This window comes from Haliotis asinina, chromosome 15 (assembly GCF_037392515.1).
Source record: "Haliotis asinina isolate JCU_RB_2024 chromosome 15, JCU_Hal_asi_v2, whole genome shotgun sequence".
NCBI classification, from domain to species: Eukaryota; Metazoa; Mollusca; class Gastropoda; order Lepetellida; family Haliotidae; genus Haliotis; species Haliotis asinina.
Window position 1 is genome coordinate 48,214,269 of NC_090294.1, and position 18,255 is coordinate 48,232,523.

The 18,255-nt window shown below is 39.6% G+C and overlaps 1 protein-coding gene across 1 annotated transcript; it reads right to left on the reverse strand.

Moving 5' to 3' along the window:
• Window positions 1–1,703: 1,703 nt before the first annotated feature.
• On the reverse strand, window positions 1,704–11,124 carry LOC137265405 (protein PIF-like). The gene is made up of 8 exons (XM_067800804.1): window positions 11,037–11,124; window positions 7,033–7,227; window positions 5,964–6,167; window positions 4,265–4,411; window positions 3,336–3,730; window positions 2,600–2,693; window positions 2,167–2,255; window positions 1,704–1,748 (listed from the first exon to the last, which is right to left on the reverse strand). Exons 1-8 carry the CDS (start codon window positions 11,122–11,124, stop codon window positions 1,704–1,706), a joined length of 1,257 nt encoding a protein of 418 aa, XP_067656905.1.
• Between the last annotated feature and the right edge of the window lie 7,131 nt (window positions 11,125–18,255).

Sequence of the window (18,255 nt, forward strand, 5' to 3'; positions counted from 1 at the left end):
GTCGTGAAAGGCGACTAACGGGATCGGGTGGTCAAGCGGGCTGACTTGGTTGACACGTAATCGTATTCAATTTGTGAAGATCGATGCTCATGATGTTTATCACTGGATTGTCTCGTCCAGATTCGACTTCCGCCATATAGGTGGAATATTGCTGAGTGTGGCGTAAAACTAACACACTCGCTCAAAAATATAAATGAAATGAGCATTTCAACGATTGTCACGCTCATTTGTGTAGAAGACAGTGTTCTTGTTTCAGTCACTGCCAACAAATTAAAATGAAGCCTACAACTTAAAAATGAAAACTTCTTGTTTATTGCAAAGAACAAAGTTTCGATGTAGATTCTTCCTCCGTTATCAAGCAATTGCCATGTATGTTTCTTACGATCTTCTAGAATGCCGATCAAACAAGTCAGCGGTCTTTTGTCTCATGTTCCACGCATTGAAGGGTACCTGCCATGGGTGTGAATAGCGAGGAGGTTTCCCGAAGTAAACATTTACACTTCGACTACCCGGAGAGTGTCATGTCGGTTAATTGTTTCTTAAGCTGAGAATTTCTTTTTAAAGAGTTCTTTTCCAAACAACGTAATTGTTTAAACAAGCATCTAACAATTCCTTCACAAACAGCATCTGATTTGTACAATCTGAAACCAAACAAAATGGCGATGTGTACAAGCAGCGATGAGCCTTTGATAAGCCAGGAGTCTACGCTTCAAAAGAGCTGAATGTTGACACTTGAGGTGGCCAGTTTCAGTAGCCAACGTGGAAAGGGAGGTAGGCACGGTCATGAGGGGTAGCGATTGCTTACTATATGACCCTCAGTACATACAGGGTCAATACCCGAAGCACCACATGTAGGAGTTCCTAATGGATAAAACACAATTGATTGAAAAGATCAAACAGTTTGTTCAGCCATTCTTAAATTAAGACGATTACAGTTAACGGCATACATCCGTTACAAAATTCAAGGTTTATATGTGTTTCCAAATATGATGTATTGGTGACCAGATTTGTACAGGATGCAATTCCTTCTCTTGACTTCTAACATTTGTTTCTCTGCCTAAGTGTTTAACTTCATGGCTCGTATGCCACCGGCGAGACGGGATGTGGCTGAGTGAGTTTAGTTGTACGCCGTTTGACCAATATTCCCGCAATATACGGCAGGGAACACCTGAAGCGATCTTCACACATTGTGCTGATATGGGAAATCGAATCTGGATCCTAGGTGTGACGAGTGAACGCTTTAAGTACTAGACTACCCGACCGCCACGAGGCAGGATGTGATCACCTTGACGCCAACAGATGACATCATGAACTTGTACAGTTCCTCATTAAACTGAAAACTTAATCATCTGCTTGTACAGTTTGACTTACAGGGTGGCCACCGCATTTGTGTCCGGAAACTATTTCATCTCGTTTAAGTCAAACGCAAGTAAAATTAAGAGCTGAACTGTTTAAGCATTTATTTCAACGTGTAAGTATTCATATGCAACACCTCTGGTAACATTGTCTTTACGAAAATACACACATGTAAAAGTCAGGATACAATGTTTCGAACACATACATCTGATTACATACATGACGATTTAAATTTTCTTCGCCAAACTATACAATATATCCAGCTGCCTCTCAATAAAACAAAAAACGATCTGTAATGAGGCTGCTCGTCTGCTCTGCTCTTCTCTGCTTTGTTCTTCCTTCTGATGTTACTTGCTGACATACTCGGGGGGAACACACTTGTAGAACTTCAGCTGCAAATTGTAAACGTGAAAGCGTTATGCAAGCAGAGCAGGCACACAGCAACACATAAAACAACAATACCAGAAACAGTAAACAGTATACTTAGGTCAAGCGCCCAAAAGGTCAACCTGATCGATTAAATATCATAACGAGTCACCCTGAAATAGAGCTATAAAGCATGCTGCTAATAAAAATGTGATGTGATAAAAAAATCTGAAAACGTGTCTAAATATATATGCATGACAGCTTGATTTTATCCTCTGAACAAATATATGTAAACGAAGCTAATGGCGATAGTGGTTCTGTTTAAGTCTGACTCGCCATGAAAACTTTTGATGTTATATATTTGAAAGATTTTATAGAAGATTAAGTCTTTCAATCAAATAGCCCAGCCGTCAACGCTGCACTGTACTGTGTCCATGTCCGTACCTCGTCAATGTAGCCAACGAAGTTGACAAGGCCTGTACCCTTCCCGATCGTCATGGAACAGTCCACACGGGAAATGTCAGCCTCCAGACCTAGTAAATGTCAGGACAAAATATATATTTTGTTTCATATTTGGGTGTCATTTGTTCCGACGAAGAATACTAAAACATCCCTATGTTAGCTGTTTCGACATTCGGCATACATTGTAACAGTTAATGACAGACAGCACCGTATTTGACTTTGAAAACATTAACTAAACTTTCGAAACGCACATATATGACACTTTTCATGTGCTTTAAGTCACGCTGCCGACAATGCACTCTTCTTTCAAAGGAGCATTTTGATTCATTGATTTTTTTTCTTGACCCCAAATAATGGTAGTGTAGGTGGGAAACAGTTGTACTGTCACATAGAACAAGAATGAATGAATGAATACCTATTCCCTCAATGGGGTACACCTCGTCATCCACCCTCAGTTCTGCCACAGGTCCCTTCTTCAGGAGGATCACCTCGTGCCAGATGTTCAGGGGCTAGACAAACAAATGTCGAAGTGAGAACCATGTTAGGGTTCAGGCGTTTTCAGGAAGACCCAGATTGGCTGCCAAACGTGAAAGTCTGCGTCTACGGCTGTATAACAGGATGGCATTTAGTAAATGCTATCTTGATTTCTTTCCAGCTAAGTTGATGTCATTCCGTTTACGAGTCTCTGGCTCGTACTTTGTCAGCACACGAGCCGTGATATAGCGTGAGGTTTGGGCAGATCTTTTAACAATACCAGCAATATAACGGTGACTGAACTCCAGAAGTATGTTTCACTTATTGTGCTCATGTGAAGAATCGAACCCTTGAATAGAAGTCTTGCACGTGCCGCGCGAACGCTTTTTCAGCTAGACTACACACTATAGCGCGCTCTCTCATACGCAGATATAGCAGGTACACTGTTCTAAGTGTTCAAATCTAAGCGTTCTACTGTTCAAATCGCTATCGGGGAGTGGTGAAGTACTTACAGAATATTGCGTCTGAACAAAGACTCGTGTTCGATTCCCCACACTGGCACAGCGTGCCATGATCTATTCCTAGAGGCACCGCCATGACATTGCTGAACTAATGTAAAAATCGGCGCAAAACAATATTCACTCAGTCAGTAGTATCTACCTGATTGAACAACTTACAATTTCCCTTGAACTGGTTGTGACGGCTTGTCCATTCTTTAATCTGAATCCGCCGTGGACAGACCCTGCCTTAGGCCCAGAACGCAACAAAGCGATCCCAAATGTTGCCTCCTTCTCGCAGTCACTATTATCAACTAGGGCAAAGCGTTCCCCTTTCTGGCTTTGTTTGAAGTCAGCCTTGAAGCGAAAGTATAACGTGAAGTTGGATTTGAACTCCATGTTGTTGAGAGCCCAAGCGATCACCTGTCGATGGCCATTGAAATATACAGATCCGCCACCTACAGATGCTGGTTCAGACCGTTGAATCCATGAGTCAATGCCACCGGAAGCAGTACGTCCAAGCTTGTCCTTGACATTGTGATCAAATGGGAAGTAAATGTAAGGTTCGCACTTGCCTGTAAAAGGTAAAACATACGTGACAGATGTTTTCGGTCTCACTGTTTTACGGAAATGTTTCCTGAAATACCATATCTGTAAGCTATGCGTTGAGCTTGTGCAACATTAACCAAATGTAACGCAAAGTATATCATAGCCCTGAGGCTCTCTAGCTGAAAATCGAATCAGAGACTGGTCCTGATCAATTACCTAGACAAGTGAGCATTAAAATCGCATTCAGATACAATAAAACACACTTGTGTGTCGAAGTCGAATGGACCTACATAAATACCTCTAGTTTCGCCTCAAGAAAGAATACGAATTAAGGTAGCAATATTGTACTGTAAGACAACCACCTATACATCATAGGTTCACACTCGACTGCGGAGGAGTTCCTAAATATTGACATGTTTAAATGGAGTTGACGAAACGAGGTGTTTCACTGAACGCTTTTTACAACAACTGTTTATGCCTCAATGAGCATCATACGGGAATAGGGAACCTACCAGAAGACAAGGCAGCAGTACATGAAGCAATACAAATGTGAACATTACCAATATTCGTCAGATCTACAGGGTCGGTGCAGCTACAGGAGTCGACGGAGAAGGCGGTACCCTGGGCGCAGCTGAAGGTGGCGTTAGTACCCCCAGTCTGCCAGATGTACTTGTGTTTGTCTTCGGGGTGAGGGTACCTTTTGCATTCTGCAGTACACAGTCGTTGTGAAGCAATAAATTCATACTTTTTATGCATCTCATCTACAGGATTAGGGAACATTTGTATTCAGCTGTTGTATTACAAATCATCTGTGCATCTTATTTGCATTGTAAGTGAACGTTTACATCTTTTAGTACACCGATGTTGTATTACAACATATACATTATCTTATCTCACATATAAATGTCGTTTTCTGATTCGCTAAGCACTCTTCTATCATTTTCAGTGTACCTGGACCTAGAGTGTCAAAGCTGTCTTGGAGCTGCGAGAGTCTTAAGGTAACGTTAATGTATAGCGCTTACGACTATCCTAGCGCTAAAAGAGCCTCGAAAATCTAGGCCCTATCTTACAAGCGAGGTACACAGCAATGTACCCCGCTGTCAATGGCAACTCATTCGGTACTACGTAGCAGTACTTCTTTTTCTCGAATACCGTTTAATCATGCATGCTGCACGGAAATTACCGATGTTTTACGAATGCACATTGATGGAAGGGAGATATCTCTAAATTTGTTGTTGCTGTGTCGTCTGCAAAATCCAGCGATGGCTACGAAAGAATTTACCTCGCATTCGAATAAATAAATTTTGATAAAACGTTCAAATGTAGTCCTGTGAATGTTAAGAAGGTGAATTACACCACGGTGATTTTAATAAGACAATACCTACGACAAAAACAGTAAGATGCAAGATTTGAAACGTTTGATTCACACAGGCTGGCTGAAGTGTAAGATCCGATACCGATGCTTCAAACAGTTCCAAATTAATATTGGGATGTTCGGTAAGATAAATACGTTGTTTCTTGGCCCCTCGGGGCTCATGCGTTGATGAACCCTCGATGGCTGTGTATGTTCCCTAAGCCCGAAGGACAAAGGGTAAATACACAAAACTCGAGGGTCATCAACCCATGGCCGACGCTGTGTCCAGTAAACAACACCAGATATGAAGGTGAGGGAAGGTTTACACTCTGCTGTATCCACTCGTTGTATTACGAAACATATGTACGCATCTTAACCATACGGTAAGGGCATATTAACAATGTGTTTCTCAGCTATCACGAAAGGGGAACGTTTGAATTGGCAGTACACCAGCGTTGTATTAAACTATATGCATGTATCTTAATTTTAAGGTACTGAAACATTGGCATTTGCAGCACACAACCATTGTATTGTAACATACATGCCTGTATTTCAGATGGAACTGAACATTACTCCTGGTCTTGAAATACTTCACACAAAGGTGCGCTATTGACGTCAAGCCACTATAATTGAACAACTTTTTTGTACTGCAAATAATATAAGAGTGCAACACGCGCCCTTGGTATACGGGGGTTTGATAATGGAAAACAGTGCCATACCAGAGACACGTGCCTCCACAACATTCTTCAAAGAGGTATTTCTATAATGGGAAACAGTGCCATACCAGAGACACGTGCCTCCACAACATTCTTCAAACAGGTATTTCTGTGTTAACGACAATGCTTGGAACAAATGGGACAACCCAAAGAAGAATGTAATTACTGAGACTCACGTTGTGGACTTACCTGGTGCCTCGGCGGAAGTATTTGAAGATCCTGGTAGACACGGGTCGTTACAACCAGGGCTTGGTACACACATTCCTTGAGATTCGTCAAATCGTTCATCTCTTGGGCAGCAGTTGTACAACAAACGAGCGGCACTGGGGCAGGTGAAATATCCGTTGCAATTCCGCAAATCACGAAATGACAGGGATTGGTTGTAACAAGGATCTGAAGGATGAAATGTATACGGAATTAAAGTGGAACCTGGAAATACTTGTCTGCAGAAACTAACGGGATTATCCGAGACTTTTTGATGGCATATTCTCCCCTGTATGTATGTAGATGTTCCTGCAAGGATAGTTCGGATCTTTTAAAAGGTGTCAGGAACTAGCGTGCTACTCTTTAATGTATGCATGGGATGTTAGAAATCGTTGTAATGATGTCGATCTCTTTAAACTAACAGGATACGAGTATCGTTTTACAGGATACGAGTGGACAAGGCGTCCATCCTGTTACATTCTAAAAACACCATTATCTCACAGCAAACAAATTAACGTCTCTTTGTTAGGCAGTTCGCTGTTCTTAAGAAACGAAACGTTTAGATAAAAATAAATGCAAGTGCTTTACCTGATTCTGAAATTTGGTTTACATTTACGAAAGATCTGTAGTTCGTCATTATATTACCCAGGAAAAGACACAATTACGTGTTGACATGAAATGTGTCAACATACGAACTAGTATTCAAAGACAACAGCACCACTTTTTAGAAAGATGTAAGTATACCATAAAGGTAAATAGTAAAACCTCTTCAAACCTGTTACCTTATGTAAAAGAAACAGGAATCAACTTAAGGACTAATTCTTAAGATATGAATATAGTAACAAAGCCAACAGAAAGTTTATAAGGAACATATGGATAAAAATGTATGAATTCTTAACGCAGTGGCCTTGCCTAACAGACAGACGATTTCAAAGCTAATCCTTGATGTTAGCATAGATTTGCTAGGGCAAAAACTGGTGGGAATTTCAAATAAATACGTCAAGGCATTTTATAGTTAACACATAAGCGTATTTACATGTTGTGAAGCACTTACTTGATGGACAGTCTGACTCGCTCGGCCAAACGCACTGTTTGACTGTCTGAGACCAAAGCAGCCCTCTTGTGCATTCCTTTACTTCCCCTCTGAGCTTGTCGTTGGCCCCTCGGGAGCAGTGGATGAACAGATGGCAGTATTTGGGGTGGTTGACGTACCCGGATCCTGTTGACGTGTCACACTCCTCGCACATCTCTGTAATTCAGGGAAGAAACTTTAAAGTGCTGGTCAATGTAATGACCTCTGTATTAAAATATACCTCCGGTTCTTGTCTCCAAGGGTGTGCGCTGGGGCAGCCTTGTGGTTAAACAGTACGCAGGGTTCGATTCCCCACATGGACGCTGAATTATTGTTAAAGGGATAGTAAATGTAAATTCACACACACACACTCGTTCTCTCAGTCGGAGAAATTACAAATGAATAAGAAAGAAATATTTTGTGCAAGGTAAATGTGATAGCATTAAGGCCCTAGTAGACTTCCCCAAGTAAGGCATTTTAATGCGGTAATTTTGAATCTGATAATAAAAGCCGTGTTGCTGTTTTCTCAGTTTGAATCCAAGTAACGTTGGCTTATCTCCCAAACGTTCACATCTGATTTCCGTCGTAAGACTCAGCACAATATACTAACGGGCGAAAGAAACGATACAAAGTCGAAATCATTAACACCAGTTAATAAAATTTACTTTCCTTTTTCAAGGTAATGGTTTGTAGCTAGTTAATATCGCCCTGGTATCGTTTATTTTCCCTGTTAGTTTATGTACTTTCAATATAATTCATATTTCTGGTTACCCCTGTCACAAATTGTATCGCTACGTTATACCTAGTGGCTCTAGTGTGTTATCTCTGTACTCCTGTACAGGAACCCTTCCATTGAAGCCATAGTGATCCCTCCTCATTATATACAGCTTAAACAAGGCCTGGACTGGTGTGCTAAGAAGCCCTGCTTGGGGCGGCCGTTATCATTTTGTTTCTGAACAAACCTGTCGCTTTGTCTGTAAATCATACACCGAGATAAACTCGGCGGCAAAAGGAAGTATCAGTCCACTTTGATGATCCATAAAAAAACACAAAACAAGACGTTGGGTACAAGCATAATACAGGGTGGAGAATTATTACAGATGACCATCCAATGACATTTTGAACAAAGTACTGACAACTCGTGACTTGTGAGCAGTAGTTGGACATTGGTGGGTTCGAAACTGTTGTTTCCTGCGACATATGAACAGTCAAACACCATAAGTTCATGTAAGAACAATTACAGTCTCAGTACCACGTACAACCTCCTCGTGTCTCAATGCTTGCCGCAAACTTGTCGCCTCATCGATGACGTCAGACTTCTGATGACTCTTGGGAATCCTCTGGATCTCATCCCTCAGGAACCTCCTGTGGAGTTGTAACTGATGGTCTTCCTGTTCTCGGCTTATCCTCAGTCCTACCTGTTGGTAACGCTGCAGTAAGTCTGGATACCGTCAGTGGTGTACACCCGAATCTTCTAGCAAATGCTAATGGCTCAGTCTCTTTCCTCACGTATCTGTCTCGGCAAGTCTCCTCTGTGCTTTCATCAGCTGTGTGATCACATTTACACACAGCCCAGGCACGTGCAATTCGTTCTACAGGCTAAAAACCTGTTTTACCAATTCCTCATGCCCATGTGGCATCGTAAGTTGTGCCTTGTTTCGGCCATATTATTCTTCCATTCATGTGCTTAGGAAACAACTGTCAGAAGACATACTGTTCATTGGGAATCTTATTTTTTTCAGGAAACCAACATTTGCAAACATATGCTTTCTTTCGCCAGTTAGTTTATATTTTACATATTGGTGTGCTCTACCTATGTTCTGCAATTTAGGAGGGTGTCGCTAGCCAAAGCGTACAACAGGTTGTACACAACGCACTCTAATCAGAAATACACAGCAAGACAGAAAATGTATTGATCTTACGTGGATAATGAAACTCACTTTACAAATAGCTCAGAACTATTTTACGACATTTCACCGAAGTGTCAAAATCAAGAAAGATCCCTCTCCACCGCCCTAAAACATGCACGGACGAATTGTAAGGTCCATGTGAAATGATTGGAGTATGTTTGGGCAGTAGAATTTAGCCCCGAAACCCTTCTATGTCTAACATTGTAGTTTCAATCATTGTGAGAGACAATCCTTGTTTTGACAACATAACATTAATAGGTCGTAATCCTCAATTTCCTGTGGACAATGGGTAAGAAAACGTACAACGATTTCTATTGGTTAGTATTCTAGAGTCATTGTAATAACTGAATGGTCACCTTTGTTTGTACAGTATCAAAACTTGAACATATGCCTGCACACGTCTAGTTGATCAAATTTTCACCAGTGGAAGATGCTGACAGTGCCTGTGTCACAGTGTCTGAATGTGAAGTCTGGTTCAGACTGGATGTTTGACATCACACAGGTTGAATGGTATATTTATTGATTAACGCTGCACTGTTCCAGACATATTATTGCAGTCTATTAGAAATCCAGTGATTAACAGCATGAGCATCAACCTACACATTTGAATCACGACATGAATCAACCAAGTCAGTGAACCTGGCCGCCTGACATCGCTAGTCCTCCCTTACGACAAGCAAGAAGACTAATTCTAACACGGATTTTGAATGGTTTTCTCGACGTGACAACTTTTGAATTGGCGCCATTGCATTGGTAAATTAAAGAGACAAACATATAAAAAAATATATTATGCGTGTATAAATTAATGTTCGCTATGTTGTAGATGTAAATAAAATGCTAAAGAACAGAAGGTCGTGGCACTCGACGAAACCACATCTGCTGAACGTAAAAGACATTTAAAAATGTAACGTATGTATCTCATGAGTGGCTGTACCAATATGAGCTCATACAGTGAATACCTTAATGTTATTTAGATGACGTAACCGTGAAGTTACATAACATGTGTTTAATTCTCCCTGACAGGAGCACAAAATGGAATATATTTGTAAGCCAATCGGTAGCAGAGTAGTTAAGATTCAACGTTGATGAGTTTCACAAGACTAACACAAACGTTACTCGTTTATGTTGTTTTGCTTTTTGATTTTGAGTTTTAAATATATTTTGTTCATTCAAAAGATAATATTGAATTTCCAGGTGTGCTTGTTACCCATTTCGAGGATTTCTTAGCCATCGGTCATATACACTATCCATATCCATATACACTAAACTTTAATTACAAGAACATATTTTGACTTCAAACCCAATGGAATCCAGTTCGACAGATAATCGATTAATGATTATTCATCTGCGTTTACCTTTCACTTTGGAATAACAACATTACGGTGTGTTGTTCATGTCAGTATACAAGATTGGTTTAAGTATATTCAGCAACACCCATATTTTTCTGTGAACAGCAAACATTAAACAAGATTCAGTCTAAACTTTTGGTTAAAGAGCTTGAATTTTCACGAAACTGAAAAACGTTGCCGACAATACTTGACAGCTCCAGCTTTGATACCTGTAACTGTTAAATCTCTTTGGTGAACACCAACGCTTCGCATGTACCCGATGGCATGTATGCGTGCTGGGGATATCTGCCACTTGACTATGCGTTCCAGACTGCATTATTTACCATTATATAGCTGGATCATTGTGAAGGTCAAGAACTAACACATGGACAATGACGTGGCGCCATATAGAGGCACACATAAACCACGCCGTATGATATCCAGGTTTCAACTACATGTCAAGTATACGTTACAAAGTGGCAATGGAAAATTGTATTTAAACATACTGCTTCAATTCCCGTTCGGCTTTGTATACCATTCGGCTTAGAGCTATTAATAGGAAAACATATGTCTACATGGATCATCTTATACTACTCACCAGAACTTAAGGCTCACCGGGGCATTGATTTAACACGTATTTTCAAATCCATTTCTACTTAACTCCTTTTGAACAGTTGTATACTTCGAGAGTGCATGCATTATGTGTACTTTACCTTATAACACGAGAGTTCTGTAAAACGGTACGTACCTTGAAGATCAATCGCGAATGCATGTGATGCATGTTGTGATTGCCCGAGTCCAACGTGAAGAAACAAACACAGGATGAGAGTAAACATTATATATTCCAAATTGGTTACAACCAAAATATCACACGTCGAGAAATATAAGTTATGCTATCGATAATTGCCACAGCCTTCAATGGGACATCACAGCTCCAAACGTCTGTTTCTTGGAATATATTTTTCTGACCAGATCTTCATTTTATACAAGGGCGGCATAAAGCAAATATGGTTTCAGTCGTGGATTAAAACAAAGGAACTAGGTATTAACGGCTGAATAGGAGTGCAAGGGCAAGGCCATATCTCGTCGCTCGCGGGATCCACGAGCTTTGCGCATGTGCGAGAGATACGTGAACAAACTTTGCACCTTTTTTGTTAGTTTCATGTTGACAAAGTCATTATTTCAATAACCATAATCGTAATATTTAGTTTTTACACAGGAACACGATACCATGGTAAGCTATTTTCATGTTTACTATCTCTACTTTACAATGACAATAATTTATTGACTACCTGCAAATAATAAACATGTTCTCTTTGAAATAAAGATGCTGAACAGTTAAACGTTTCACTTATACAACTGCTTCTACAACCTAATGGCTTGCAGTTTCTACAACCAAAACCATGCGTCTTCAATCACTTCATATGATGCAGAAAGATTATACATGTCTAATTTTGTAAGTTCAGGCTAGGTGATTTGTTTTGTTAAGAGCAGGAAATGTCCCATTTTCAAAAATGAAGCATATAGCTTTATGGATAACAACTTTTGGTTTACTGCATGTAAATTCTTGATGACCTATAGCTTGATAATGGTGAAAGAATCCATACCGAAACGTTCCTCTGGGCAATTAACAAGAAGTTTTTTCGCATACAGGTTCTTCTAATTCAGTATGCTAATTTAATGTGTAGTGCTTGTGTGTGGTTAAGGCAAAGAGGAGAGAGCATGACAATATGATACACCATGCCATTTTAGATGAGCATCCGGTGCTGTCGTCACCAAAAAACCATCCCTGTTCGCACAGTGATTCACATCATGGTTTTTCAACATGCCATTTTTTCTACAAAAAATACATCAGACTGTAGTTTCAATTATTTTAAAGAACACTAAACATTATCTAAACTCGATAGACAAAAATACACCCACTTTAGACACTAGTATAAATACCCTTATATCTTACAGCTAATGCTAAAGAAAGATAGTTTCCGGGGACGGCCATGATCATCCGACCACACAGACATGTGACATCCTCCTGAAACTGGTAACAAGATTGATGTCAAGTTACTCCCCAGCTGACATGCCTTGCTGTTTGCGTATCGTGAGGCCAAGTAGTGTCTGTATTTGCTCTGCGAGGAGTTTTGTTGTCTCGCCTTTTTCTTCCTTTCCTCTCTTCTTTCTATTAGGCATCTTTCACTATGCTTACACTAATCAGCAAACTGGACTCTATTGTAACGCCCGTCAGTCAAGGCGTATTAGTAAACAATAGTAAATACGAAACATCAGCGTCTGGGATAATCCTATACATGATCTGTGTTAATGGATGACATCTGTATAAAACAATTCACAACTGTTCAAATAAACGCTTTTAGTAACAAGCGAATCATGCCAATTTTCATTTTTTAAAGAATACAGTAAGGGGTGTTTGAATAAAAAAATATTCAAACAAGATGAGTTGAAAATACCAATAGGGTTCCGAATGAAAGGCAATATAAAACATGCATTGTATATCCTGAATAAGCTTTCCGAAGGAACATAACAAAAGGTTTGACATTTGGTATAATTCATTAGGAAAACGTTGTTACATATGTCGTAGGTCGACCTACAAAGTGCGAGCAGTGAAGGCTACGAAAAGGTGAGAGCTACTTTTACCTTTACCTAATGTCTTCTCATAGGTTATGCTCGCACACAATGCGGAAAACTGTCCTTCTTATGTACATCAAAGAAGAGCAGAGATCACGAACTCTGCATGCACAACATGGTTTAGTTTTGTGGATTGTGAACATTTGCTGACTACAGGTTTCTGTTTCAGCGAACGTTTTGCGAAAAATGACTTCAAATTCACTACCCGGTTGAATATCTAACTAAATACCTAGCAACTATCTAGCAGTCAAAACGTTGGCTTTGAAAATGTGTTGTTGATCATGCTTTCGGTCTCTAGTTTGCCATGCTCATGAGTGAGTAAGTTAATATTCGGCTATATCTCATATCAGCCATGTGTCGTGACGATATTTCAGCCATTTCGTGACGAAAACTATTGATACAATAAAAACTGAAAACATTATGAACAGTAAAACCTGTCGACGACGGACTGTGGAAATACTAGGGTATCACAGGCTACGTAAATACAACTAGCATGGAAAACTAAAACATTTCAACAAAAGCAGTCAAGTATAAAATACGGGCTACGGATCGCCTTCAACAGATGGTAGATCAACATACTAGGAACCATTGGCATTTACTGTACCTTTGCCACCTGCATGAATCCTAGTTGGAGCTACATCATCTCTTCAGCCAATGTCGATTGTATGAACTATTTAGCCACACGATGAAAAAACAACAATACTGCGTTTTAAAAATCTGGTAAGTTTAAACTTAGCTGTGAAAGTGTTGGCACTTTTGTATTCCCAGAGGAGGACAATAATTTTACAATATTTCAACCCCTGGTGAGAATTCAGCCACTAACAATCTTAGTTATTAATTTGAACTACCTGTTATAAAATATGTATCTATATACAAAACATACCAAACAGAATGTATGCAATAATTATGTTTCTTTTAAAAAATCAATAATTAAATGATAGGTGACATTTAAAAGATCCCTTACGCCATGTCTATGAATTACACGAATTTTGCCCTTGGTATGATCGCTATTTGACAGTGATCATAAACATATGCCAGTGATTTATAGTCGGAATCGGGCATCTGCAAGTATGAATTTTAAAATGGTTTTGTCTTTTATATTTTCATGTGGCCTTCATTTGCTAACTCGTCATTCAACAATCCTTCGTAACTTATATATTGAGATATACTGAGCATGATAATAAACGAAACAATGTCCATGAGGCTATCGTTATGATACTCTGATCCGAATACAAAGGTTTCTTTATCACAAAAGAAATAGTTGTAATAAGTATCATATGAAGGTCGCCTTAAAACATCATTCAGTTTACAATGAATCTGGAGTTGTGTTATGAATACGATGACCTCGTTTTCAAGTGAGTAAAAATAAACTGAACAGCAGCTGCAAAAATTGCCAACAGGTATGTCTGTCTCTTCTGCCAAAATACCAACAATGACAGTATGGAGAAAAAACGTTTGACAAAAAACGACAACTTTAACGTCCTCTTTGTCATACGAAGTCAAAACGTTGGTTAAAGGCACAAAATAGGTTGCATCCGCGAAATGCCATGAGCACAACCTGTTTGACTAAGCTTTAAGTTCACGGGGCGTAAGTCATCCTAAAGCCTACAAGGGCTATGTTTTTCTTGCTACAAACCCTCAGCGAAATACCTAGGATGATGAGACAAATAACCTGGGATCGTCGTAAAGTTTTCCCTTAGAGCTGTGCAAACCAATTATCCCTCGTTTCTGTTGAAATGACCAACACATCCGTGCAGTCTGATCATAAGATGCATAGGAAGGACTACAGGCACAGTCGAGTCATTCCGAATATTTGCTCTCTTCATTCATAAATGGAACACAAGAAGGAAGGTGTGGGTAGTTTTCACTGTACGTTGCCATCAGTCCCAGAGGTCCTTTCGGGAGAATCAACACTTACACTGTTTCGTAGTTTCTACTTTTTAGTGATCCAGTCGTATAACATTCCACACTAATTTTCTTATCACATCCAGTGGTGTCTGTTTCTTAGTTTCTTCTTATTAGTGATTTAGTCGTATAACATTCTACACTAATTTTCGTATTACATCCAGTGGTATCTGTTTCCTAGTTTCTTGTTTTTAGTGATCCAGTCGTATAACATTCTACTCTAATCTTCGTATTACATCCGGTGGTGTCTGTTTCTTAGTTTCTCGTATACATAATCCAGTCATATAACATTCTACACTAATCTTTGTGTTACATCCAGTGGTATCTGTTTCTTAGTTTCTCGTTTTAGTGATCCAGTCGTATAACATTCTACACTAATTTTCGTATTACATCCGGTGGTGTCTGTTTTGGCGATAATCAACTGATCGTTTTTTCATTGATATTGTATATTATAAAATAGTAAGACCAACAATATGTAAACATTGTGAACATCAGAATTACTTGCGACAGAGTATATATTCTTGGAAAAGAATACCAAGCGTTATAGTGAGTGAGTGAGTTTTACGCTGCACTCAGCAATATTCCAGCAATATGGCGGCAGTCTGTAAATAAGCGAGCCTGGACCAGACAAGACAGTGATCAACAACATGAGCATCGATCTGCGCAATTTGGAACCGAGGACATGTGTCAACTAAGTCAGCGAGCCTGACCACCCTATCCCGTTAGCCGCCTCTTACGACAAGCACAGTCGCCTTTTAGGGCAAGCATGGGTTACAAACTTTTTCAAGGCAACTCATTTGTCCACTGAAAAGAGCTGTGTCGCTAGACAAATTGGGTTCAAATCTTTACCCACACGTAGTATGTTGCCTTATATTTGTTTCTGAGTTTGGTTTTGTAGATTATTGTACTTTTTATTGTCCTGAAAAGTCTACATGGTACTCATTTCACTTGTCTGAAATTGTTCCTGTGAATGCCAATGGAAGTATAACAGTTATGGATAATCAGAAATTTGGTGGCAAAGTCATACTCAGCTATGTTTATCTTTTCTTTGTACAGAATTTGTGGCGCTTGGAAACCCTATACCTATACGGCGGTTTCTGAATCAGGTCTAAAGCAGACCCATAGACTTTGTTTGTAACATTATTTATACCACGTCTATACCATTTCTATTCCAAGTTCATACAATTATTTTTACCACGTGTTTATCACACAATCCATGCATCGATGTCTAATGGTTATGTTACGTGATTATGATTCTTTGAAAATAATTGATTATGACGGTCATGTGCACGGTTTATCGAGTGACAAGGCGTCACGTCTTTTAGGAATACTTACTTCCATGTTTAAAATTCAAGTTGAAACTATTTTCCTGTACATTTGTTTCTTTACCCACTTATTGTATAGGTCGCCAAATAAACACGGCATTTACCAACGTGACATACAACACGTTTAATGCAGTCGTGCGGATTTCATAGTTGACAGTTTCCACAGCAAGACGTACCGCACCAACATGATGTTTTTTGCAAGTGACATACTTGCAGTGAATTAAAATTCTTTGAAATAACATTTGGGAATCACCCATATTCTGCACTGACGTTACCGTCAAACAAATTGCCATGTTTACATTGCGCTGTTGTTTACACCAATGTTGGCAATATCCACAAAACGCGTATGGAAACAATTGCATTCATTTCGTGAAGTCCCCAGTCTGTTTGTAGCTATTACTCGTTACTCGACGTCGAGACAGCCCGTACGCGGAGCGTGTATTTCATGTCGTTTTCGAAGGATTTTTTCTCAACTCTGTGCTGTTAACACAATTCGCCATTACCTTTCAGACGTGACCTTAAAATGAATCTATAAAGTTGAAAATATTACCACAAGAATTATATATGTTACAAAATGCATCGAAACATACTTAAATTACCCATTGAAATGTCTCCAAAATGTTTTCTACCAACCATTTGTGAGTTTTCTCGAACATTGGGAACAAAGAATTAATCTGACTCCATACGCTGTTTGTCCCTTCGATAGTAACATTCTCCTGCACTGTTAGATTGATATCGATGCAGTGACAGTCTCATTTTACAGTTAGCCATACACGACAACAGTGTAGTATCTGTGATACCTCATACTATTCGGGGAGATGATCACACATCCCATTCTATGTAGATAATTACATGAGCCATTAGAATGACCCTAGGGTTGTATATTAACGATGCATGCATACATCAACGGGTGACTTGTTTCGATGCAGTGGTACCTTCCGTTGCATGTACATGGCGTTGTGTACCAGTGAAGATCCGTTTCACAAAGCTCCCGTAAGCCTAGGATCTCGTATCTTTGCTCGTAACTTTCGTACCTTTCGAACCTTCTTTGAGATCTTAGGTTTACGAGAGCTTTGTGAAGAGGGATCCTGGATTAGAACTGTCGATTCAATGCTTGTAATATGGGGCCACTAAGGGATCTGGTTGTCATGCTTGCTGGGTTGGTTGACACAACTGCGTGCATCGATGTTCATGCTGTTGATCACGTGACATTCTGATCCAGAATCGATTATGTACAGACAGTCGTCATATAGATGAATGCGACGCAAACAAAACAAACATGACATTCTGTGTCTACTGGGTTAGGATGTAGTTTCGCTTAAAGGGAACCGACCTCCTTAAGCTCCTCAAAAACAAAAATGTACGCTCTGGACAAGAAGAGATGTGTACATACACGCCATTATCTTGTGTTACACATACGTTACACATACGTTACAATGTGGATGTCAGGCACGGAGGCGTGAGTTCGGTTCAATGAAACAAAAACGCCCTCTGAAAACATGCACTAAAGCGATAGATCCAGCAATCCTAAAGGTATGAGGGACCATGTAGATGCGGGTGGATCATCTCCTCAATGAAACCACTCCGAAGTGGTTATATCCTTGAGTCAAAGCAATCACTATCGGCACTCTCCTACTTGAAGAGTGAAAACACTCCCAAGGATGAAAACACTCCTCATATAGCGTTCGCATACTGTATAGCCCTTCCTTAATATAAGTACTAGTCCAAACCTTAAAACTATACACTCTTTTAATATCTTAACTTATATGTCAAAGTCAAACTGAGCAAAGTGTCTTTGCTTGAAAAATGTATGTAAACACATAAGTCCACGATAAATAAGCAGTGAGTCGTTAATCTGATGGTACACTTAGCAAAAAACCTTTCATGTGCATGGAGTACGAAACGTCTGATACCTTTTCGATTCGGTTAGATCTATATCATTAAATTCACCTGGATATTACCTCATGGCTAGGTAACTAGTTTAAGTGCAGTTTGAACATTAAACGAATATGAATGAAAACACGATTCGTCCAATTTTCGCCCACACCATGTTTACACTCACTACAATAAAAGAAACTCTTCTTCATTCCGATTTTATCC